At 39.7% G+C, this 27,555-nt stretch overlaps 1 protein-coding gene across 1 annotated transcript in view; it reads left to right on the forward strand.

Moving 5' to 3' along the window:
- The first annotated feature begins 264 nt into the window (after window positions 1-264).
- Window positions 265-27,555, forward strand: part of LOC126252086 (neural-cadherin-like) — an 83,573-nt gene continuing 56,282 nt past the window's right edge. The window contains exons 1-7 of the mRNA XM_049952942.1: window positions 265-390; window positions 498-666; window positions 756-956; window positions 25,025-25,293; window positions 26,532-26,737; window positions 26,886-27,028; window positions 27,172-27,432. Of these exons, the coding sequence (XP_049808899.1) occupies window positions 356-390; window positions 498-666; window positions 756-956; window positions 25,025-25,293; window positions 26,532-26,737; window positions 26,886-27,028; window positions 27,172-27,432 (1,284 nt within the window). The 5' untranslated portion in view covers window positions 265-355. The remainder of the gene's footprint in view (window positions 391-497; window positions 667-755; window positions 957-25,024; window positions 25,294-26,531; window positions 26,738-26,885; window positions 27,029-27,171; window positions 27,433-27,555) is intronic.

The following is a 27,555-nucleotide window of genomic DNA, read 5'->3' on the forward strand; positions in this document are numbered from 1 at the left end:
TCTGATGGTGCTGAATAAAGTTTCTGTTTATGTGCAAATACTAGCTAATTTGGCATTAATCCACATTAATTTTTATTGTAACTCAGTAGTATATTCATCGTACTTTACAATTTAGGTACATAATATAAAGGGCATGCTTTAGTATAACACTCTTACATTGGTTATTTGTAGATTTTCATACACATATTAGAATGTGTTAATATATTTCCACACTGATATAAAGGATCAAACTCCAGAAACAGATATTGGAAGGATACACATAGAAGATCCTGACGATTGGGACCTACCTGATAAGAAATTCTACTGGGCAAAATATCAGCATCACCAAAGATTTAAAGTTGATGAAGATACGGGGATGGTGACCATGAGATCAAATACACCAGAGGGAAAGTGAGTTCAGCATTGCACTGAAAATAAATCTAACCATGTATATTCATTAAAAGATCTTTTTACCCAGTTTCTGGCACACATTTCAAAGTTATTCGTGTTAATTTCAGATACACTCTGATGTTCAGAGTGTCAGATCGAAGGCATTCACAGCATAATGTCTCAGCGATTATGATTGTCACAGTAAAGAATTTGCCACATAGTTCTGTCAGAAACTCGGGATCAATGCAAATTTCTGGAGTATCTGCTAAAGACTTCATTAGAGAGTGGCAATACATGGTAAGTTAATAAGCCAAGTGTGCTAACTATTGATGCCTCATACACATGTTAAATGCAATCTGCAATGATTTGCTTTTCTTTCTAAGTAGGGTACACAGATGAGTAAGGCTCAACATCTTACAAATGTATTGGCAGAAATACTCAGCACTGATGAAAGAAATGTGGAAATATTTAGCATTAGGCAACAAGGAAAACAGCCACCTCTGCTAGATATTTTCTTTTCCGTCAATGATCCAAAGCTTCACAGACGTGAAACAATAACTGGACTCCTACAAGTGCACAAAGAAGAGGTATGTTTTCATTGATCATGCATACACTCATGGGCAGTTGAATTAGAGGTAGCAGGATGACCATGGTGGCTCACTAATGCTTTCAGTGTCTCTGGGAATCATGTAAAAATATGTTACCATGATGTTCTGGGTGAAAGCAGTTGCTACACACTGCTGGTAAGTGTCTCTGATATAATTGCTCATGAGTGTAAATACATCTACATTTTATCATAATACAGTTTGAGAAATTGCCTCCAGATCCAGCTCAAAAGTTTTACTTCCAGTAATATTCCTCCTTATGATTTTCAAAGACTTGAGTCAGACCTGAAGATGTATTCAGAAAGCCTACTGGTAGATGTAGCAATAAATTACAAGTTCACATGTCTGAATAGCCCACACTAATATCATTTCATGTCACTGCATATTCACTGATTTTGTCCTTACAGATCCGTTCATTTCAATGCATTTAATTCTGTTCAGATAGGTGTCTGCCTGGTAGAACAAGGTAAGGTAGAATGTTGAGAAATGTGATGACATAAAATACAAGTATATAAGAAACAAATCCCCCCCCATGAACCATAGACCTTGCCGTTGGTGGGGAGGCTTGCGTGCCTCAATGATACAGATAGCCGTACCATAGGTGCAATCACAACGGAGGGGTATCTGTTGAGAGGCCAGACAAACGTGTTGTTCCTGAAGAGAGGCAGCAGCCTTTTCAGTAGTTGCAGGGGCAACAGTCTGGATGATTGACTGATCTGGCCCTGTAACACTAACCAAAACAGCCTTGCTGTTGTGGTACTGCGAACAGCTGAAAGCAAGGGGAAACTACAGCTGTAATTTTTCCCGGGGGCATGTAGCTTTACTGTATGATTAAATGATGATGGCATCCTCTTGGGTAAAATATTCCGGAGGTAAAATAGTCCCCCATTCGGTTCTCTGGGTGGGAACTACTCAAGAGGACGTCGTTATCAGGAGAAAGAAAACTGGCGTTCTACGGTTCGGAGCGTGGAATGTCAGATCCCTTAATCGGGCAGGTAGGTTAGAAAATTTAAAAAGGGAAATGTATAGATTAAAGTTAGATATAGTGGGAATTAGTGAAGTTTGGTGGCAGGAAGAACAAGACTTCTGGTCAGGTGAATACAGGGTTATAAATACAAAATCACCATAGGGGTAATGCAGGAGCAGGTTTAATATTGAATAAAAAAATAGGAGCGCAGGTAAGCTAATACAAACAGCATAGTGAACGCATTATTGTGGCCAATTTAGACACAAAGCCCACGCCTACTACAGTAGTACAAGTTTATATTCCAACTAGCTCTGCAGATGATGAAGAAATTGAAGAAATGTATGATGAGATAAAAGAAATTATTCAGGTAGTGAAGAGAGATGAAAATTTAATAGTCATGGGTGACTGGAATTCAACAGTAGGAAAAGGAAGAGAAGGAAACGTAGTAGGAGAATATGGATTAGGGCTAAGAAATGAAAGAGGAATCCGCCTGGTAGAATTTTGCACAGAGCATAACTTAATCATAGCTAACACTTGGTTCAAGAATCATGAAAGAAGGTTGTATACATGGAAGAACCCTGGAGATACTAGAAGGTTCCAGATAGATTATATAATGGTAAGACAGAGATTTAGGAACCAGGTTTTAAACTGTAAGCCATTTCCAGGGGCAGATGTGGACTCTGACCACAATTTATTGGTTGTGAACTGTAGATTAAAACTGAAGAAACTGCAAAAAGGTGGGAATTTAAGGAGATGGGACCTGGATAAACTGAAAGAACCAGAGGTTGAACAGAGTTTCAGGGAGAGCATAAGGGAACAATTGACAGGAATGGGCGAAAGAAATACAGTAGAAGAAGAATGGGTAGCTTTGAGGGATGAAGTAGTGAGGGCAGCAGAGAATCACGAAATATTGAATTTAATTGATGAAAGAAGAAAATATAAAAATTCCATTTAATGAAGCAGGTAAAAAGGAACACAAACATCTCAAAAATGAGATCGACAGGAAGTGCAAAATGGCTAAGAGGGATGGCTAGAGGACAAATGTAAGGATGTAGAGGTTTATCTCACTACAGGTAAGATAGATACTGCCTACAGGAAAATTAAAGAGACCTTTGGAGAAAAGAGAACCACTTGTATGAATATCAAGAGCTCAGATGGAAACCCAGTTGTAAGCAAAGAAGGGAAAGCAGGAAGGTGGAAGGAGTATGTAGAGGTTCTATACAAGGGCAATGTACTTGAGGACAATATTATGGAAATGGAAGAGGATGTAGATGAAGATGAAATGGGAGATACGATACTGCATGAAGAGTTTGATGGAGCACTGAAAGACCTGAGTCGAAACAAGGCCCCGGGAGTAGACAACATTCCATTAGAACTACTGACGGCCTTGGGAGAGCCAGTCCTGACAAAACTCTACCATCTGGTGAGCAACATCTGTGAGACAGTCGAAATACCCTCAGACTTCAAGAAGAATATAATAATTCCAATCCCAAAGAAAGCAGGTGCTGACAGATGAGAAAATTACCGAACTATCAGTTTAATAAGTCACAGCTGCAAAATACTAATGCACATTCTTTACAGTTGAATGGAAAAACTGGTAGAAGCTGACCTCGGGGAAGATCATATTGGATTCCATAGAAATGTTGGAACACTTGAGGCAATACTCACCCTACGACTTATCTTAGAAGAAAGATTAAGGAAAGGCAAACCTACATTTCTAGCATTTGTAGACTTAGAGAAAGCTTTTGACAATGTTGACTGGAATACCCTCTTTCAAATTCTGAAGGTGGTAGGGGTAAAATACAGGGAGCAAAAGGCTATTTACAATTTGTACAGAAACCAGATGGCAGTTATAAGAGTCAAGGGACATGAAAAGGAAGCAGTAGTTGGTAAGGGAGTGAGACAGGGTTGTAGCCTCTCCCCAATGCTATTCAATCTGTATATTGAGCAAGCAGTAAAGGAAACAAAAGAAAAGTTCGGAGTAGGCATTAAAATCCATGGAGAAAAAATAAAAGCTTTGAGCTTCGCTGATGACATTGTAATTCTGTCAGAGACAGCAAAGGACTTGGAAGAGCAGTTGAACAGAATGGACAGTGTCTTGAAAGGAGGGTATAAGATGAACATCAACAAAAGCAAAACAAGGATAATGGAATGTAGTTGAATTAAGCCTGGTGATGCTGAAGGAATTGGATTAGGAAATGAGACACTTAAAGTAGTGAAAGAGTTTTGCTATTTGGGGAGCAAAATAACTGATGATGGTCGAAGTAGAGAGGATATAAAATGTAGACTGGCAATGGCAAGGAAATCGTTTCTGAAGAAGAGAAATTTGTTAACATCGAGTATTGATTTAAGTGTCAGGAAGTTGTTTCAGAAAGTATTTGTATGGAGTATAGCCATGTATGGAAGTAAAACATGGACGATAAATAGTTTGGACAAGAAGAGAATAGAAGCTTTCGAAATGTGGTGCTACAGAAGAATGCTGAAGATTAGATGGGTAGATCACATAACTAATGAGGAGGTATTGAATAAAATTGTGGAGAAGAGGAGTTTGTGGCACAACTTGACAAGAAGAAGGGACCGGTTGGTAGGACATGTTCTGAGGCATCAAGGGATCACAAATTTAGCATTGGAGGGCAGTGTGGATGATAAAAATCGTAGAGGGAGACCAAGAGATGAATACACAAAGCAGATTCAGAAGGATGTAGGTTGCAGTAGGTACTGGGAGATGAAGAAGCTTGCACAGGATAGAGTAGCACGGAGAGCTGCATCAAACCAGTCTCAGGACTGAAGACCACAACAACAACAAGAAACAAATGGAATAAGAACATGCATGTGACTTGGTAAAAGTTAAATTATGACAGAATACAACAGTAACAGAGTAGTATGTATCAAGTAGCAGTACAACTGTAATGAATTCAACTAGCAAGTGTAGAGATAGAAAATGCAGTTCATATCAGTTGGCTGTGGGGGCCTATGCCTTTACTGGCTGTGACTACCATTTGCCCATAAACAAGTACTGCATCTGAAACTGAATGCATGAAGTCATCTGTGTCTGCAGTAGTCAGTGTCAAAGAGGACATAGATGGCAGAGTAACTGCTTTCAATTTTTTTCTTCTCTTTATACAATCCTTGTTAAACCTCACTAAGAGGAATAGAACACCACCCTACAAAAACATTAAACATCTGTTCTGCAGTACTATGACAAATGAGACAAAATTTTGCTATCTACTGATCTGCAAACATCTCCAGGTCCAGAGCTAGAAGTTTTTTTTCAGAATGATGCTCACATTAAAATCAGAATACCTCTTATATTAGCAAAACTGCATTGTTACTACCTTGAGAGCAGCTTAAAAACACTTAAAACATATCATCACAATTCCTCTTTGCATTCTGAGCAGGCCTTATCAACTGCAGCTACTACTGAATAATAAGAGCTACAAATAGAATTTATGTAATTATCTCAAGTTATTTTGTTAATGTTCACTTGGATGAAAAGAAATTTAACAAAGCATATAATGGAAATTGCACATTTTACCATGACTGTTGTGGTGATAGCCTAGTTAATCTTATCATAAACATAACTGAACTACAACCAAACAGGTCACATATCTTTTATTTTCATTTTTAGCTGGGAGTAACTACTCTCATAAAAAAGTCAGTGCTTTAAAATTTTGTTCATGTAACTGTTATGTAGAAGGCCCTCCTAGATACTTGGGAGTTGTGAGAGTTTCCAGTGGCTGATCACCAGTGTTGAGACTACAGTCACGCTATCTTTGATTCTGGAGTAAAACTGCAATCCATAACAAGCTGACTGTTTCACAAGTGTTTCACAAATTATAAATACTCTCAACCAGAAGTGTAAAAAAGCCTCATAATCATTACACAGCTTACAGTCAATCATTGCTGATGAAATCAGAATAAGGACTAAGACTCAATGAAACTGCTGATAATTAATGATTTCACTATTATAACATATCTGTCTCATGATTCTTTATCCAAACTCATCGAACTCTCAAGCATGTCTCTGCTCACTATTAGTTAAAAATTAAACAAATTATTATTTGTATCTTCAGTGCCTAAGATTTAAGACTGTTCAGAAGAATGTTGTTTGTGCAGTCAATGGCTATAATTACACAAGATTTCAGATTGTAATATTTCATCATTTAAATATTTTATTATATGGTAGTCAAATTGACAGGTCGTATTGCCCATGAAAATGGCCCTCTCTCACTGACTAACAATCTTAGTGGCTTCATAAATTTATTGACACTATCACTTTTGCTCATTGTGTAATTTACAAGTCCTATAGAGCTCTGTGAATTAACATTTCTTGTTTTTATCCAAAAGTGTGCTATGAAATGGTATTTTGACATACCTCACTTTTAAGAAAGTATTTTTTACTAAATTCACTGTAATATATGGATGATGGGGATTTCATCAGCATCTACATCTACATGGATACTCTGCAAATCACATTTAAGTGCCTGGCAGGCGGTTCATCAAACCACCTTCACAATAATTCTCTATTCTTCCAGTCTTATACAGCACACAGAAAAAATGAAAACCTATATCTTTCCATGCAAGCTCTGATTCCCCATATTTTATTCTGATGATCATTTCTCCTTATGTAGGTCAGCATCAACAAAATATTTTTGCATTTGGAGGAGAAAGTTGGTGATCAAAATTTCAAGAGAAGATTCTGCTGCAACGGAAAATGATTTTGCTTTAATGATGTCCACCCAAAATCCTGTACCATTTCAGAGACACTCTCTTCCCTATTTCATGTTAATACAAAACATGCTGGCCTTCTTTGAATTTTCTCAATGTACTCCATCAGTCCTACCTGCTAAGGATCCTACCTTTTATCTGCTTTTTTGAATAGGTTTATTTTTTGTTTATTTTTGGATGAATTGGGAGTTAGAATATTTAATCTCGCTATGACAGCCCTGTGTTCACTAATCCCTGTATCTGTTTTGATGCTTGTTATCAGCATCTCTGGCATCACTCTTTTCATTTCATATCGTGTATCTCAATTTCATATAAATCCCTTGTAGTAGTGTAAGCCACATTTCTCCACTGGCTCCATTTCCCCAGTGATGTTATCTCCACATATAGTACTGGAGAAATTTTGGTAGTAGTGTTTGGAAATCAGGAAATCACAGGTGGACATTTCTGGGACAATGAAAGTTCAAATCAGCAAACCTGGCTTCAAGTTCCCAGTTTGAGATAACTTTTCAGATCTCAGAAGATATTGCAGAGGTCAAGGTGTGGCCCTCATGGTGGTGGACGGATCAACTGTGGGCAAGACAGCATGGAATGCCATTTCCACACCTGGACATGGGTTGCAGAGATGGTGATGGCTGGGGACAAACACGAGACCACCAGTAAAACATCCCTGATTAAGAAAGTCCTTTGTCTACAATGGGTATAAAGATGGAATCAAAGCTGACAAGAATGTTGCTGTCCTCTGTGATCTAGTCAGCCATGGTCATGCAGCATGTCAGCATCAGCAGTCTGCCTGTCAGTCTGTTGCACATGCTGTTGGCAGCACATGCTGGTGGTGGCAGCTGTTGGTGTTAGTGCAGCCATGGGGTCCTGACAGAGACAGCTCCTCTCTGTTTGACCACTTCATGACTGAAGCTTACAATGCACTGTTTAAACTGCAGTGCCAGACATGACTGAAGATGACAGAACTTGCCCACTCTTGGTATTGAACAGCAGCAGTGTACCTGGGCAGCTAGTTAGCCCAGGATCAAACCCACATCACCAAGAAAGTGGCTGTCAGCAGAAAGTAGTCACCCAGCAGGTGACCTACCAGACCAAAAGTGCTAAATTGTCTGCATACAAGCTCAGGCACAGGCCTGTAGCTAAAGATGACAAAGCCTGTCAGTAGTAGCTGACTGCTTCAGCTTGAACAGCAAGTGGTCTTCATCTTGTAGTTATTGGCTGGCATAGACTACATTGCTCAGCATTCTGTACACACCTGGATATTGCTGTGCACAATAAATGTCAGAGAATGAGGGTCTCATTTGGGTAACATATTTGTGAGCAGGCTGGCTATTGTTTCTCCAACGGCAACACCCACACCACAGAAACTGTTACATGATGGAGCAGCCGGGCATTGCTGTTGGGCCATGACAACTTCATTTGTCCTAGTTTTCCTGTTTAGTTTGCTCCTTCAGAAGCCCTGCCAGAGCTGTGAGATGTTGCAACTTTGGCTTTCATAGTTGGTCGCTAATGTATTCTACAGTGTCAGCTTACAGAATGAATGTTCTTCCATCCTGACTGCAATCTCTTGCTGAATAGTAGCAGCTGTTCTGGCTTACATGTGCTTCTCCCTCTATAAAGTCATTCTACTGACTGGTGTAGGAACAGTTCATCATCTCTGGCAAACATTCAAAGAATTTTTCGTTGTACAAAAATGTGCAGTAAGAATAAAGTGCAGCATCCACCCAAGAATTTCCAGCTGTCAATCATGACATAAATGTTAATTCAAACTGCTAATTATAGACTTCATTTTCTACTGCTACATGAGAAGTTTTGCAAATAATAGCAGTTTCTGAGCAGGTAGCAACACTTTTATGATGATGAATACTTATCTTGATAGAATTTGAGGGTGATGTTTGTGGTTGTTCGTGTATCTGCAGATGTCTTAGGTTCATTACATTTTCTGATTATTATGCTTTCTTTAGCTATTACCCTATTTTTACCTTCTGAAATAAAAATTCCAACACAGATATTCAGATAATTTTCTTCATTTACTAGTTCCAAACACCTCACAAACAACTAAACATGAGTTTGTACTAATAGTAACTAGTGGTGGGTCTTGGCCACTCGTTTCATATAGGGTGCCTAAAGGAAGCTGCGTTCTCAGAATGCTATATAACAATTCAAGCAAATAAGATTAGTAGTTTTATTTCAATGAAGAAGGTTGACAATACTTAACTTGAATGTACAAACATACAACATAAATTCAAGTTCTTGCTATACACAATGCTCAAACAAGCAATGGATACAGATCACTACAATCAGATATCGTAGCACTCTCTGACAGGCCATGCTAATACTCTGCAAATCATGTCCACTAATGTTCACTGAGGCTGATAGGAGTGGCACTTATATTCACTTCTTTCAGAGGTTGGGCCTGGAGCGGCACGGTCCTTGTCAGCGGGCTATTGGCTGACAGTTCCTCACCACCTTCTCTGGTCTTGCGTTCTTCATCTTAATTCTGGCACTTGTGGTTATGCCAAAACATGCCTCCCCCCTCCCCCCCCCTTCCCTGCAAAGCAATGGACTGTCATCTTGAGGGATACAGGAGTGTGGGTGCAACGGCAGGCTGCAAGCTGTGGCTGCAGGGAGCATCAAGCTTCCGGCAGTACCCCGCCATCTGACCTGCATTCTGGCTGAAATGTCCCCCTGGGAAAATGACCAGAATGGTACACGTCCACCTCCTGCTGCCATGAACAAGAGGCTGGTGGCAACAGCTGCAGTGTGGGTGGATCCAACTCCATCAGTAGGATGAGACGAGATGGCAGAGGCGAAGGCTCCATCTCCATGGGGTTGTCCTGTGGTGTCCTGATGACACCTTCTGGCAGCTGCTGTGGCCATGCTGCCGCTTGGGTTCTGAGGCCATCCTTGGTTCCTTCCGGCGGCTGGCTGATTTGGTGAAGACAACCAGCATCGCACGCGGAGTGCAAGCTGAGCTTAATATCTGCAGCATAGTGCCCAGAGTCGATCGCGGTCCTCTGGTTTGGAGCCGTGTGGAGGGTCTAAACCAGAGGCTCAGACGACTCTGCGACTATAATGGTTGCAAATTCATCGACCTCCGTTATTGGGTGGAGAACTGTAGGGCCCCCCTAGACAGGTCAGGCGTGCACTACACACCGGAAGCAGCTACTAGGGTAGCAGAGTACGTGTGGCGTGCACACGGGGGTTTTTTAGGTTAGAGGGACCCCCCCTTGGGCGAAACGATAAAATACCTGACGGCTTACCAGAGAGAACATTATCATCGTTGATAAAGAACGTCCGTCCTCAGAGACCAAAAACAGGAAAAGTTAACGTAATATTGGTAAACTGCAGGAGTATCCAGGGCAAGGTTCCTGAATTAGTATCTCTTATTGAAGGAAATAGTGCGCATATAGTATTAGGAACGGAAAGTTGGTTAAAACCGGAAGTGAACAGTAACGAAATCCTAGACACAGAATGGAATATATACCGCAAGGATAGGATAAACGCCAATGGTGGAGGAGTATTTATAGCAGTAAAGAATTCAATAATATCCAGTGAAGTTATTAGCGAATGCGAATGTGAAATAATCTGGGTTAAGTTAAGTATCAAAGGTGGGTCAGATATGATAGTCGGATGCTTCTATAGGCCACCTGCATCAGCAACCGTAGTAGTTGAGCGCCTCAGAGAGAACCTGCAGAACGTCGTGAAGAAGTTTCGTGATCATACTATTGTAATAGGGGGAGACTTCAATCTACCAGGTATAGAATGGGATAGTCACACAATCAGAACTGGAGCCAGGGACAGAGACTCTTGTGACATTATCCTGACTGCCTTGTCCGAGAATTACTTCGAGCAGATAGTTAGAGAACCAACTCGTGAAGCTAACGTTTTAGACCTCATAGCAACAAATAGACCGGAACTTTTCGACTCCGTGAATGTAGAAGAGGGTATCAGTGATCATAAGTCAGTGGTTGCATCAATGACTACAAGTGTAATAAGAAATGCCAAGAAAGGAAGGAAAATCTATTTGCTTAACAAGAGTGATAGGGCACAAATCGCAGAATATCTGAGTGACCACCATCAAACGTTCATTTCTGAGGAAGAGGATGTGGAACAAAAATGGAAAAAATTCAGAAACATCGTCCAGTACGCCTTAGATAAGTTCGTACCGACTAAGGTCCAAAGCGAGGGGAAAGATCCACCGTGGTATAACAATCATGTACGAAAGGTACTACGGAAACAAAGAAAGCTTCACCATAGGTTTAAGAGTAGTCGAATCATAGCTGATAAGGAAAAGCTGAACGAAGCGAAAAAGAGCGTAAAGAGAGCAATGAGAGAAGCATTCAACGAATTCGAACATAAAACATTGGCAAACAATCTAAACAAGAACCCTAAAAAGTTTTGGTCATATGTAAAATCGGTAAGCGGATCTAAATCCCCTATTCAGTCACTCGTTGACCACGATGGCACCGAAACAGAGGACGACCGAAGAAAGGCAGAAATACTGAATTCAGTGTTCCGAAACTGTTTCACTGCGGAAAATCGTAACACGGTCCCTGACTTCAGCCGTCGCACGGACGCCAAAATGGAAAATATTGAAATAAACGATATCGGAATTGAAAAACAACTGCTATCACTTAGTAGCGGAAAAGCATCCGGACCAGACGAGATACCCTTAAGATTCTACAGTGATTATGCTAAAGAACTTGCCCCCTTTCTATCAGCAATTTATCGTAGATCTCTGGAAGAACGTAAAGTACCTAGCGACTGGAAGAAAGCACAGGTCGTTCCCATTTTCAAGAAGGGTCATAAATCAGATGCGAATAATTATAGGCCTATTTCACTTACGTCAATCTGTTGTAGAATAATGGAACATGTTTTGTGTTCTCGTATTATGACGTTCTTAGATAATACAAATCTCCTTCATCATAACCAACATGGATTCCGCAAACAGAGATCATGTGAAACCCAGCTCGCCCTATTTGCCCAAGAAATTCACAGTGCCGTAGACACTGGCGAGCAGATTGATGCCGTATTCCTGGACTTCAGGAAGGCATTTGATACGGTTCCGCACTTACGTTTAGTGAAAAAAATACGTGCTTACGGAATATCGGACCAGGTTTGTGATTGGATTCAGGATTTCCTAGAAGAAAGAACACAACATGTCATTCTTAACGGTTCAAAATCTGCAGATGTAGAGGTAATTTCGGGAGTACCGCAAGGAAGCGTGATAGGACCTTTATTGTTTACAATATACATAAATGACTTAGTTGACAACATCGGTAGCTCCGTGAGGCTATTTGCAGATGACACGGTTGTCTACAAGAAAGTAGCAACATCAGAAGACTCGTACGTACTCCAGGAAGACCTGCAGAGGATTAATGAATGGTGCGACAGCTGGCAGCTTTCCCTAAACGTAGATAAATGTAATATAATGCGCATACATAGGGGCAGAAATCCATTCCAGTACGATTATGCCATAGGTGGTAAATCATTGGAAGCGGTAACGACCGTAAAATACTTAGGAGTTACTATCCGGAGCGATCTGAAGTGGAATGATCACATAAAACAAATAGTGGGAAAAGCAGGCGCCAGGTTGAGATTCATAGGAAGAATTCTAAGAAAATGTGACTCATCGACGAAAGAAGTAGCTTACAAAACGCTTGTTCGTCCGATTCTTGAGTATTGCTCATCAGTATGGGACCCTTACCAGGTTGGATTAATAGAAGAGATAGACATGATCCAGCGAAAAGCAGCGCGATTCGTCATGGGGACATTTAGTCAGCGCGAGAGCGTTACGGAGATGCTGAACAAGCTCCAGTGGCGGACACTTCAAGAAAGGCGTTACGCAATACGGAGAGGTTTATTATCGAAATTACGAGAGAGCACATTCCGGGAAGAGATGGGCAACATATTACTACCGCCCACATATATCTCGCGTAATGATCACAACGAAAAGATCCGAGAAATTAGAGCAAATACGGAGACTTACAAGCAGTCGTTCTTCCCACGCACAATTCGTGAATGGAACAGGGAAGGGGGGATCAGATAGTGGTACAATAAGTACCCTCCGCCACACACCGTAAGGTGGCTCGCGGAGTATAGATGTAGATGTAGATGTAGATGAAGAGAGACTGAAAGATCATTGTGTACATGACAGAGGTGAAGCTAATTTTGATGGCAGTGCTGCAAGCCAACTGGACCTGAAAGAAGAAACATGCAAACCCCCAAGTCCACAGATGATCTCGCCTTGTGCCAACCATCTGCTGCCACTAAAAATACTGTAAAAGACAATAACATGTGGTGCGAAGCGATACTTACAGCCTTCCTTCAGTGCCGGGTGCTGAGGAGGGTGGAGCAGGTGGAGGAGCATCCGATGGTGGCAGCTGTGAAGCAATTCCACCAGTGATGATCCATCTTGTGGGTGAAAATGATATGAGGTGAGAAACAGTTGCAATGCTTGATCCCTGCTGTGTGCAGAGTGAAGTTTGGCCATCGCTGCTTAAATTTTCTGACAAAACGTTCCACTTCTCTGTTCGACTGTGGATGGAATGGTGCACTATTTGGATGTTGCATTCCATTGCGTTCACAGAATGTTTCAAATTCATTTGACATGAACTGAGATTCATTGTCTGACACTATTACTTCAGGTAAACCTTCTAGGCAAAAAATCAATGACATCAACTGAATTGTGCTATGTGGTGCTGTCAAATTCATTGGCACAGCAAAAGGAAACTTGCTATATGAGTCAACCACAATCAACCAATAGGTGGTCCAAAAAGGCCAGCAAAGTCTATGTGCACACGTTGCCATTCATTACCACACTATTACCTGCTGAGTTCCAAAACACCCAAAATGGTTTTGTTCCTGTGTAAAATCAGGCAGTGGATCAAATCCAGATGGAAGACGATCACTAAACATGATGTTACTAAAATGGAAGATGATAAAATGAGTGCTGAACTTTTAAATTTTCCAACATGGCTTTAGCAAAAAAAATCGTAATATGGCTCCTAAATCTGCTTGTCACACAAATGAGTGAAAGGCAAATAAATAAACATGTAAGTTTACAACAGAAGAAAACAGCCTAACATATTCTGCAGAGAAAAGTCACTCTATCTGACAGAGTACTGATTTTAATTTTTATTAGATATGTAGAAGAACTGGTATCTCTTTTAACAACAGTCATTTAAGGTCGCTGGAACAAAGGAGTGCTCCATGTGATGGAAAAAGGGGGAAGTAGTCCAGTTTTTAAGAATGTTTGCAGAAGGGATGCCCAGAACTTGGGACTTATTTTAGTGCCTTTGATTCCACCAGCACCAATCAAGTGAACATTAGATTTTTCTTTTCTTTCATAAAGCTCCAGTACAGTTCTGCACTGTTTCCTAGCAAACAAAATACACACTTACAGAATACTGGAGCAGATATGTGATTCACTCAAGACTTCCTAGCCAACAGAACTGGTGTGTTATCTCTTAGGAGAATGACATAATCAGAAGCAAAAGCAGCATTGTGTATATCATGAGCAAGTGCGGTAGTGCCATTATTGTTCATGATGTATAAATAAATAGTCTGGCAGATGATGTCTCTAGCTCTCAGATGATGTACATGGGTCAGCCTACAAGAAGGGGACATCATGACAATGCACATGCAGATGATAATCAGAAAATGGGAGTTGATCCTAAGCATACATTAACGTAATGCAAGCAAACAGAAAAATAAATCCATGATTGCTTGACTGTAGTCTTAGTATTGATGGTCAGTGGAATCCTTCGCAATTCCCATGTATGTAGGAGCATATTTCCAGGAGAGTTATGAGAGAATTGCCATATATAACTAAACATGGAAAAGCAGGTTCTAGGCTGAGATTTAACAGAAAAATCCTAAGGAAACACATATCACCCACAAAGAAGGTCATTGACAAAAGCTTTTTTTGACCAGTTCTCGAGAACTGTCTATCAGTTTGTACCATTAATCAAATATAGTTAAAAGAAAAGATAGAGAAAATTTACAAAATAACAGTGCAGTTCATCAACTATTTCCTTGGTTGGTGCTGAAATGCTCATTCACTCAGGTAGTAATATTACAAGAAAAGTTTTGTGCATTGTGGTGAGCCCTCTGAGATCTCTGTTCCAAAACAAATGAATAGACAAATTACTTCCTCCAACTAATATATCACTTGAATCTACACAGAAGAGTACGGATAATTTTTCTTTGAGGTGATTCATGATGTTCAAACACAATCTTCCAAGACCCTATTGCAAATTGACATTACTGGGGTGGTTCTGTAATTCAGAGGTTTACTCCTATTTCCTTTCTTTGGTACTGGTGTGATTGGTGCAACTTTCCAGTCTTTAGTTCCATTGAGCAAGCAGTTGTATATGATTGCCAAGTAAGAAGCTATTGTACCAGCATACTCTGAAAGGAGTCTGACTGGTATACAACCTGGACCAGAAGCCTTGCCTTTATTTATTTATTATTAGTCTTGTAAATCATACATTTTGTACACTAAAGCACATCATGATATAGGACAAGTCAGTAAAAATTATGGTAGGATGGTGGTGGTGCTGGTACATACTTTGCGTAGCGGAATATATATATGAGATACAGACAAAAACATAATGCTATAAGAAATAATAGTGTAAATTATCTTACTGAGCTGAAATACAAGTGAATAACTAATGAAAATTTACATGACTAAGAAGTAATCCATATGTTTTGCATAATTATCATCATCAAGAATATTCTGTACAGATGGATCCCCTCTGGAGATTATGTTTGTATTACTAAGTTTTGTGCACCTAGTGCACACACAGATAAAAATTGCATGCTGTACAGTATAGTTAAAACAAAATCCAGCTTGTTACAAGTAACTCAAATTTTGTTTCAAGAAATTCATGTACAGAACAGAAACACTGACTTAGTAATGATTCCTTTAATTTACTCATTATTTTTTGATTTTTGCTTTTTTTGATGTTTTATGGGAGGTCATTGTATATTTTAACACCCTTATACTTAACCCAATTAGCATATAATTTTGTGTTGTGAGTTATAATTTGTGACTGGGTTTTGTTCTGGTGTCATGTGTGTGGCAGTCTACATTTCTGTGGAGGGATTCCAAGTGCTGTACTGTAAAACAAGCCAATTCCATTATAAGGAAGCATGTCAGTGGTAGAATTTTTAACTGTTTAAGCAGTGGTTTACAGTGCTCAGTTCGTTTTTTTTAATGTCATTATTCTTACCACTTGTTTTTGTAGTTTGAAAATTATGAGAGATTCCCCAGATGATCAGGCCATACCTCAAGACAGATGGGAATGGTACACCATTTTCAAAATATATACACTACCTGTGTTTTTTTATGATCTTAATAAATAACAGAATTTGTTAAGCTTTTGTGACAATGCCTCAATATGCGGTTTCAAATTTAGAGTGTTACTGGTAGTAAGTCCAAGAAATTTGGTGTCCTGCCTATTTGTAATTGAAGGGAGTCAGATTTTGTCTTGTGTGGAAGTTCATAGTTACATTTTTCTGTGTATTTATGAGTATCTATTTGCTTCAAACCAAGGTTGTAATTGACAAGTAGTTTGATTGACACCATCTTGCAATATGTCACCTCTACTTGTTATCAAAATATTTGTGTCATCAGCATGCAAGAAGGAGCTGGCATTTGGTATATGTTCTCAGAGGTCATTAATGAACAATATGAAAAGAACAGGGCCAAGAACAGACCTCTGATGCACATAATTTTTGGTATGTAGTGTATATGACCTGCAATATCTGGAAGTCAGAATTTCTTATTTCTATATATTGCTTTCTTTCACTGAGGTAGTTACAGAACCAACTGTGGGCTACACCTCTAATCCCATACTGCTGGAGTTTTGTAAGGAGCAGCTTGTGGGTGACCACATCAAATGTGTTGAACTGATCAAGAAATATACCAATAGCAGGTTGTTTATGGTCAAAAAAGCTTGAGTACTTTTGCAAAAATGCATACAGAACATGTGTGGTGGACCTGTTTTTCAAAAATCCATATTGGGAAGATGAGATTATGTTGTTAGATGTTAAAAATATTTTTCATCTAATTGACACACAGTATACAAAGATTTTTGAGAAAGCAGACAGTATGGCAAGTGGCCTATAGTTTGCAATGTCATTTTTCTCTCCATTCTTATAGAGAGGTATAATTCTAGCATGTTTTATCTGGTTTGGAAATGTTCCCTCTAGAATTGAGGTATTTATAATACACACACCAAAAAAAGTTTTGCATCACCCCGGTTCCCAGAACTCCTTAAGATAGATGTTGACAGTGGATATTGCATCACAGACACAGTCCCTTTGACTGTTCAGATATGTCACTAAACCCACCCAAAGATGTAAACAACCATGCATGAGCAGCACCTATTAGGTGGAGGGGGTCTGATAGCCCATCATTTCCAGTCATTCCACCAGGAAGGAGGTAGGCTGTGGTTCAACCATGCCTAGACAGTCAATAGCACAGTTCAATCATGTCCACATTTTTACTTTGTGCCAGGAAGGGCTCTCAACAAGGGAAGTGTCCAGCTGTCTCGGAGTGAACAAAAGCAATGTTGTTCTGACATGGAGGAGATGCAGAGAGACAGGGACTGCCGATGACATGCCTCGCTCAGGCTGCCCAAGGGCTACTCCTGCAGTGGATGACTGCTACTTGCTGATTATGGCTCAGAGGAACCCTGACAGCATGTTGAATAATGCTTTTTGTGCAGCCACAGGATGTTATGTTACAACTCAAACTGTGCACAATAGGCTGCATGATGCGCAACTTCAATCCTGACGTCCATGGCGAGGTCAATCTTTGCAACCACAAAACCAAATTGGCCCAACAACATGCCAAATGGAATGATCAGGATCTTCACTGATGAGTGTCGCATATGCCTTCAACCAGACAATCGTCAGAGATGTGTTTGGAGGCAGCCCGGTCAGGCTGAATGCCTTAGACACACTGTCCAGCGAGTGCAGCAAGATGGAGGTTCCCTGTTGTTTTTGGGGTGGCATTATGTGAGGCCGATGTACACCACTGGTGGCTATGGAAGGCGCCGTTAATAGTGCAACCATATCGGCAACATATTGGCGAGGCATTCGTCTTCATGGATGACAATTAGTGCCCCCATTGTGCATATCTTGTGAATGACTTCCTTCAGGATAATGACATCGCTCGACTAGTGTGGCCAGCATGTTCTCCAGATATGAAACCTATCGAACATGCCTCGGATGGATTGAAAAGGGCTGTTTATGGGTGACATGACCCACCAACCATTCTGAGGGACCTATGCCAAATCGCTGTTAAGGAGTGAGACAATCTGGACCAGCAGTACCTTGATGAACTTGTGGATAAGATGCCACAACGAATACAGGCATGCATCAATGCAAGAGGGTGTGCTACAGGGTATTAGAGGTACCGGTGTGTACAGCAATCTGGACCACCACCTCTGAAGGTCTCGCTATATGGTGGCACAACGTGCAATGTGTGATTTTCATGGGCAATAAAACGGGAAGAAATGATGTTTATGTTTATTTCTATTCCAGTTTTCTGTACAGGCTCCGGAACTCTCGGAACCAAAGTCATGCAAATTTTTTTTTTTTTTTACATATGTGTACTATACAGGAGCAGTGGATGACTGCTACTTGCAGATTATGGCTCAGAGAAACCCTGACAGCAATGCCACCATGTTGAATAATGCGTTTTGTGCAGCCACAGGATGTTATGTTACAACTCAAACTGTGCACAATAGGCTGCATGATGTGCAACTTCAATTGTGACGTCCATGGAGAGGTCCATCTTTGCAACCACAAAACCAGATTGGCCCAACAACATCCCAAATGGAATGCTCATGATTTTCATCATGTTCTCTTCACTGATGAGTGATTTGCTTTATCATCATGAGCCTTTTTAGCACATTTGATCAACTCTCCTGTATGTGGTTTTGTAATGTTTACAATATGCCTTGAACTCTGGATTTGCCACTGTCCCAGCAGAATAAATCTTTTCAATTTTTTCCTTATATCTTCAATTTTACATGGAGTTATAGGAGATAGGAAAAAGGAATTGAGATGAGTATGGTTTGTGGGAAGAAAGTATACAATGTTTGAAGAGTTGGTCAGGAAATTTGTGGAAATTTCAGAAACCTACCTGTTAAATTTATTAACAATTTTATATACATTTTCAGTCTTCTGCCCTTCTATATTCAGTATGATTTCATCCTCTACCCTTATCATTCTACCAGTTGTTCATTTACTATACCCCAGACAGTCTTGCATTTATTAGAAGAGCCCCCTCCCCCACCCCCGCACCCCCCCACCCCCACCCCCCCATCTGCTTTATCATCATGAGCGTTTTTAGCAAATTCGATAACTCTCCTGTATGTGGTTTTGTAATGTTTACAATATGCCTCAAACTCTGGATTTGCCACTGTCCAGTCTGCTAAGTCTGTGCAGCAGCCTCATCTTTTCTGATGAAGTTTTACTACCATTTGGGACCCAAGCATCCTTTTTTTTTTTAATTGATAGTTTTTTCATTGGAAATAACAGTTCAAGTAATATTAAAATATCTGCAAAAAATGTTCAGACTTTTCATTTGTAGATGAACAAGTAAATACAGTTTTCCAGTCTTCTTTCTCCAAGTTAAGTATAAAGATATTTATGTTACTGTCACTGTAATTTTTACACTTAATAGATATTTTTCCTGTTGGGAGTACACTGTGTGGTGGTTTCAAATTATTGTTAAGTGCGCTGTGATCTGGAAAACCAATATCTATAATCTTTACAGTGCAGTCAGTGTTAGTGGCCACCTCCTCAAGACAGCTCTCATTGGAGGTATGGCTTTTATCTTTAAGTTAAATGACATGATTAAATTTATCAATTGCAGCTTTCTAGCAGATTCTTCAAGAAAATCAGTGTCGAGATCACCACATATTTCTACATTTGTTGAGTTATTGTACTATGCTTTTTCTACCAATAATGCAAAGTTTCTAAGGAAGACAAAAGTTATCACTAGATGATCTATATACACACATTTAGGTGCAAGTACTACCCCAGCTAATTCGATTCTTAAGTGTTTTAAGTGGCTTTGTTACACCGAGGATATCTACTTCTAACTTGCTCATGTTGGCAGTTGTTCTTGATTCAAATTCTGGAATATTTACTTCATCTTTTTTTGTTATGGTATTTCAGAAAACCATGTTTAGTAACTCTGCTGTAGTGGCATCTCATCAATAACATCACCACTGTTACCACACAGTGAAGGTATTGACTGCATCTTGGCACTGGTGTACTTTACATAGGACCAGAATCTCTTTAGGTTTAGTGCCAGATGTGCAAAGAGAGTTCATTGCAGAAACTATTAAAAGCATCTTGCATTGAAGTTCGTCATTACCACAATGATTCCTATATCATTCTGAGATGACTTTTGGATGAATAATGATTAACTGGTTCTGCAGACTAAATTAAGTTATAATTTGTTATATACTGCTTATGATATTTATGAATATCATTTGTCACTCATTGTTTACACTTAAAATAGTAATGAACTGGCATATTACATAATTAACAGAAAAAACTGTTCTTTCCCGACTATGTGAATATCCTGGGAACAACACTCTCGCCACAGGGATGGAGAGTACAAACAAAATAATGATTGCAGGGCTACTTAAAATGATGCGTTGTTCATTGTTGTAGCCATCTAGACTGAAAAGATTAAAACTTCATCATAAATACAGCTAATTATCTTTATTAATTATTATGTGCAACTGGATCCTATTGGATCATGAAAACCTTATAATTCATTTAACTGCTTTACCATGCAGCTCTCACTTTTTTCTCCATGGAGTCTCATTCTTTATTCAGTTCATTCTGTTGCCATTTTCTTTGCAGTTTCATTCTCTTAGTGCACGTCCCATATGTTATTTTTTTCTGTATGAGTTTAAGTCTAAAATTTATCTAGGCTCTTTCTAGGTCTTTTTTGACTTGTGGAATTCAGGGTATAGCTTCTGTAATCTTGTCGTGGATGTGGACACCATTATGTGCCAGGATGGTTTTTTTTCATACCAGAATGTCATACACAGGAGGGTGGTTTGCATTCTATCAGTGCCTCAGTGTGTGCAGAAACAGGAAAGCTCAGTTAGTGTGTTAAAGTTCTGTACTCTTCAAGACTTCCACACAGAAATTGGTGTCAGCATCACAGTTGCATGCCTGATCCCAGGCAGTGGTTGCTAGCTCGGCATGACACTTGGTGGCAGTACAGGTATGGATGGCAGCGTTGCTACCTCATGCTGCCTCAGTGGAAGGCTGTGACTAGGCTCGGCAGCAGTGCCGATGTAAGGCAGGTTGTCTTAAGCCAAGGTGGCCATGAACAGCCTGTGCAGAACTCAGGACCTCAGGAGGTGCCCAGATGCTGTACAAAGAAACCCTAGAAGTGTTCCTCCTTTGACGGCATTCACCTCAGGCCAATAACCACCAGGTCTACTGATGGTTGGTTGATCTGTGGTTAGCTGGTGATGCTGCTAGGCAAAGCTGAAGGTGCTTGGCCTGTGTTAGACTTCCAGCTGGTGTAGAGACTAGCTATAGTCAAAAGTCCCATAGCCATTCATAGTGTGAATACAAGTGCTGCTAAAAGCTGAGCAGCGAGTATTTATATTCACTCTGTCCGGCTATGCTGTGACAGGGCCCCACTTCCCGTCAAGTAGGTGAGCATGGGAAGTATTGTGCCAGGGCACGTGGAATTTCAGCCCATCATTGTGGTGGACTGAGGCTTTGCACCAAGCTTTTCAGCAATATTCTAGCACCCAGCAGCAGGATCTTGTAGACGGCTCACTCACACACCTCTTGATAGGTTGCAAAGTCTGAAATGCAGTTGTTGTCACAACAGTCCTGCCCCCTTAGTAAGATCTGGTCCATCAAATCCCAGGCTGCTACTTAAACCTGTAAATCACTTAAAATAACATAGCACTATTGTGTTTGCATTCTATTAGATTCTCATTTACAATTACTACACTGACTGTCTTTCTCCTTTGTTCACTCTATCACTTGGTGTATGAAGATTGAAACATCCACAGTTGCTCAGACCATGAGAGTGACCAAATTGGTCAGTATGTAATGGACTGGAAGTTTGGGTGGGTGGCTGGTTCTCCACCACTGACAGCTTATAAAAACCCAGATGTGAGTTAAGAGAGTATCTGAGAACAAAAATGAAATTCATCCACACATTCTAACATTCAAATTAACATATCAAGCAAAATATCTGTGCTACTATATAAAGATAAGTTGTAATGTAATACTGTTACCACAAATTTAGAAAAGTTTGTGACCAATTTACTTCATTTTTTACATGACATTGTAATAAATGTTTAGACAGATATAGGGCACACATTCTATAAATATATGTGGTATATATCTATATATAGACTGTATAAATGGGAAAGACTGTTAAGAAAAATATTGGAACATTCTTGACAGAAATATTTCCGATTTTTACGTGACACACTAATAAACATTCAGATAGACATAGGTTATACATTTTTAATATATAACCATATATAAAACGAAAGCGCTGGCACGTCGATAGACACACAAACAAACACAAACATACACACAAAGTTCAAGCTTTCGCAACAAACTGTTGCCTCATCAGGAAAGAGGGAAGGACAGGGAAAGACGAAAGGATGTGGGTTTTAAGCGAGAGGGTAAGGAGTCATTCCAATCCCGGGAGTGGAAAGACTTACCTTAGGGGGAAAAAGGACGGGTATACACTCGCACACACACACACATATCCATCCACACATATACAGACACAAGCAGACATATTTAAAGACAAAGAGTTTGGGCAGAGATGTCAGTCGAGGCAGAAGTGTAGAGGCAAAGATGTTGAATGACAGGTGAGGTATGAGTGGCGGCAACTTGAAATTAGCGGAGATTGAGGCCTGGTGTATAATGGGAAGAGAGGATATATTGAAGAGCAAGTTCCCATCTCTGGAGTTCAGATAGGTTGGTGTTAGTGGGAAGTATCCAGATAACCCGGACGGTGTAACACTGCGCCAAGATGTGCTGGCCGTGCACCAAGGCATGTTTAGCCACAGGGTGATCCTCATTACCAACAAACACTGTCTGCCTGTGTCCATTCATGCGAATGGACAGTTTGTTGCTGGTCATTCCCACATAGAATGCATCACAGTGCAGGCAGGTCAGTTGGTAGATCACTTGGGTGCTTTCACACGTGGCTCTGCCTTTGATCGTGTACACCTTCCGGGTTACAGGACTGGAGTAGGTGGTGGTGGGAGGGTGCATGGGACAGGTTTTGCACCGGGGGCGGTTACAAGGGTAGGAGCCAGAGGGTAGGGAAGGTGGTTTGGGGATTTCATAGGGATGAACTAAGAGGTTACGAAGGTTAGGTGGACGGCGGAAAGACACTCTTGGTGGAGTGGGGAGGATTTCATGAAGGATGGATCTCATTTCAGGGCAGGATTTGAGGAAGTCGTATCCCTGCTGGAGAGCCACATTCAGAATCTGATCCAGTCCCGGAAAGTATCCTGTCACAAGTGGGGCACTTTTGTTGTTCTTCTGTGGGAGGTTCTGGGTTTGAGAGGATGAGGAAGTGGCTCTGGTTATCTTTGCCTCTGCACTTCTGCCTCAACTGACATCTCTGCCCAAACTCTTTGTCTTTAAATATGTCTGCTTGTGTCTGTATATGTGTGGATGGATATGTGTGTGTGTGTGTGTGCGAGTGTATACCCGTCCTTTTTCCCCCTAAGGTAAGTCTTTCCGCTCCCGGGATTGGAATGACTCCTTACCCTCTCCCTTAAAACCCACATCCTTTCGTCTTTCCCTGTCCTTCCCTCTTTCCTGATGAGGCAACAGTTTGTTGCGAAAGCTTGAACTTTGTGTGTATGTTTGTGTTTGTTTGTGTGTCTATCGACGTGCCAGTGCTTTCGTTTGGTAAGTCACATCATCTTTGTTTTTAGATATATTTTTCCCACGTGGAATGTTTCCCTCTATTAATAACCATATATAAATGAATACTACATCAGGGGGAAACATAGTCAGCAAAAAACTCGTAACGTTCCTAACTGATTTACTACAAATTGTTATATGACAATCTACTAACATACAGATGGCCATAGGCTATATATCTTTTTAAATAACAATGTAGGGATTTTCCTGCAACATGACTGCAAGAAACAAAATGTTGTGCTGTGAAAACGTGCGGTTTCATTTTATTTCTTGGAGTCAGTTTTAACTTAAATATAAGGACATTTAAACCATTAGCCAAATTGTTTCTTCCACATATATCACATATATTCTTTCTCCTTAAACATAATTTTAAACAAATATTGGACACATAACAGTGTATTTTCCTTTTTTTTCATCACATTCAGTTAAGGAAAGAAGAATGCTGTATTTGTGGCTTATCAAATTATGATTAGAATACTACTATGGAATCTGAACCATTCAAAACTTTTCAGTCCTACCCATTCACAGATCAAAACTTTGAGAAGTATTGTCATTCAAGCTAGTCTCCTCACAGATCCAGCAGTGAGAGAGGTCTCTCCTATACCCATTGCATTAATGATCCCAACTGATTTACCCACTCATTTTAAATGAATTGAGTTCTCGATTAAGGTTTCACTTGCAATATCAGTAAGCTGGGATCAAGCTCAGTGAGAGGGGGAAAGACGTGATGGACAGAAGGAAGGCGGGAGGGGGGGGGGGGGGGGGATATGGAAATAGAGATGGGGAAGAAAGAGATGGACAGAGAGAGGAGGTAGGAGGTTGGGAGAGATAGGGGATGAGGAGATGAACAGGGAGTAGAGGATGAAGTGATGGAGAGAGATAGAGAGAGAGAGGGAGAAGAAGTCTTGCAGAAATCTTTTGCATTATAAAAAAAAAGGGGTTTCGTCAGTGAATCCAATAGTACATTTGGTCTTCAAAACCTTACTGGTATTTTTGATGTCACAAAATCTGAATTCCATTTTAAACTGAAATGGATCTACATTTCAAATGAAGCTGGTTCCCATTTACTTGTTAAGTACTATGAGATAGTGTAAAACACAATGAAAAATATTTGCTCTCCATTGGCATAAAGACTTCAGCACCTACATTTTACTGTGGTCTTTTATATGCAAGTTAAACAAACATTATTTCTGTGAATATTTTTCTATCTTTTGAGAAATCAAAGTAAAATATTTCTTTAATACTTGACTTAAGTGGAGCCAAGAAAAACATTCACATTTTTTTTGTTTGACAATATATTTAGTTAGCATGGATAATAAACACTTCCATAGTCATCAATAAAGTTTACTGTCCTACTTGAGATAATTCATTCTATTTGCAGATTACAAGAAAAATTGGTCTTAATATAGTCCTCATTGGTATAAACCACTGTCTAGTTCATGAGACAAAATGTGAGGGTCCATGTACAAACAGCTACAGGCCAAGCAAATATTCTCTCTTGGTTGATGCAAATACAACATCATTTGTTGGTGTTTCTGTGATCGTTACACCTGAGTGTCAGGACATCACAAACGAATCAGCACACAAAAGCTGTCATGACCATCACTGTTACAATGGTGGCTGCTGTGTGCAGAAGGGACCTAGTGTCAGGTAAATTTTGCATTTTTCTGTTGTCATATTTATATTTGTCATATTTATATTTACAGATGGGCAGCATTGTGCCAGCAAGAGACATACCATCATTGAAGAAAGAATACCACATTAAAGACTTTTCTGATTTTCTGGATTTCAGACAGTTGGCATACTTGATTCAGCACATCTGCTGTTACATGGGGAATGCAAATTTTCAATTTTTTGCAAAAGAAAATTAACATGTAAGAATACCACATAAATCAAACATGGCAAGAACATATGTAAATTCCAAGCAACTGCAAAAGAATGAGATATGTAACTGGAATGGCAGAAGCTCCATGAAGCTGTTGTCTATATGGTAGGTTACGATACCAGAAAACTGTACCAAAATGCAAGAAGCTCTGCAGAGGATCAAACAGTTGGGTCAGTGGCTGGCAGGTGTCAGTCACTCTCAAAAACAAATCTCCACTATCATGTGATGCCTTCATGTGAGCAACAATTTCTTTCTTCAAGAAATGATTGTCTTGTGAAATGCAGTCCATTTCCATCAACTGAAACCATGCCTCAAGAACTGCTTTTGAACATGGAGAAACATGTAACAAGCTATAACAAAATGTTGATACTGCACACACTTTTATATTTATGCAGCAAATGGACACAGAGCCAGTTATGCATTAATGTTTCTTCAACGATATATATTTCTACTTGTTTTGTAAATAAAAACACCTTTTCCTGCTGCCACTTAATTTATTTATCCCAGCCACGTTTCACGTTTTTCTTGTTCTAAGTCATCATCAGTGGGATCTATGACGATACAGTTTTCTTATTTTTAGATTATTAAACAGTTCACATCATTATTTTTTATGTAAAAAATAATTACTTACGATTTGCTGATTTGCATTTCCTCTCATCTGGACTGGAGATTGCAGTACCACTTTATTGCTGACATATAAGCACAACTTTGCATTCTGACATATTTGTATTTGCATGAACATATGCTTATGGGATCATAGTAGTGAGAGACATCATTAAAGTGTATAATGAGCAAGAACAATAAAATATCCTCCAGTCATTACAGCAGTAGCATAATGCTAAACAGAGAGGAAATAACACTTGAGCTTTCATGTTCATACTCTGAATGTTTAAAGGCAGAATATTAAGAGTCTGCACACATAGTATTTCACAGCCAAATAAATTTTTTATATTTTGACATAATATACCATTTCTTTTCTGACATTCATATATCTTGGCTACAGCTGTATCTGCCCAGTGGGTTATGATGGTCCTCGATGTCAAGGAACAGTCAGAAGTTTCCAAGGAGATGGATGGGCTTGGTTTCCCTCACTCACTCCACAATCTGAAAACCATGTTAGTCTCGAGTTTTTAACAAAGGAAGAACGTGGCCTGATATTCTACAATGGTCCAGTGTCAGTTATAGCCCCACTTGAAGATTCTGTGTCAGGTATCCTCTCATTTTCTTAACACCATCATCTTTTTCTCTACAAGAATTGTAATTCCCATGCTATACCCACACACTGAGATATGTATGGGAATATACAGAAGGCTATTTGTGACTAACAAATGTGATGTGTTAATGATAAAATTTTCAGATTTTGTTGCATTTGAGATATACAATGGTAAACCCAGATTATTATTGAAAACAACACAAGGAACTGTGGAACTAAGTGTACATGTGGAGAGAAATCTAAATGATGGAAAATGGCATCACATTGACATATTTTGGAATTCTGTGGTAATTATCAAAAGTTAGCAGTAAAATCAGTTATTTAACTCATTTTTTTCATATTGTTTGTGAATGAAATTGACTCAGCAAACAGTGTAGAGGAAGATGTGTTATTATATGAATTCTTGAATTTGTTTCTTCTGCTTGAATAGAATGTTCGTCTTGTAGTGGATTTTTGCAAGTCTGCTGATGTGGTAGAAATGAAAGAAGCAGCAGTGGTATTCTTCAATGGGACAAGCTGTCAAGCAGAGAGAAGCCTGCCATATCTGAACACTCAACTCAATTTAAACAGCCCTCTCCAGATTGGTGGAATTTACTGGACACAAATTCCTACAAAGGCAACAGAGTGGCGTGTCTTTCCAAAGTCATTAAACTTTGATGGCTGCATAAGAAATTTCTTTCACAATAGCCAGGTAAGAGCTTTATCTGTAAATAAATATATAATCTTAATTCTTACTTATTTTTAGTGGTAAAGTGGGTTTTTATACATAATATGAAATTATGAAGAACCTATTTTACTCTTAGTACATTATAAG

This window comes from Schistocerca nitens, chromosome 4 (genome assembly GCF_023898315.1).
Source record: "Schistocerca nitens isolate TAMUIC-IGC-003100 chromosome 4, iqSchNite1.1, whole genome shotgun sequence".
In the NCBI taxonomy this organism is placed as follows: domain Eukaryota; kingdom Metazoa; phylum Arthropoda; class Insecta; order Orthoptera; family Acrididae; genus Schistocerca; species Schistocerca nitens.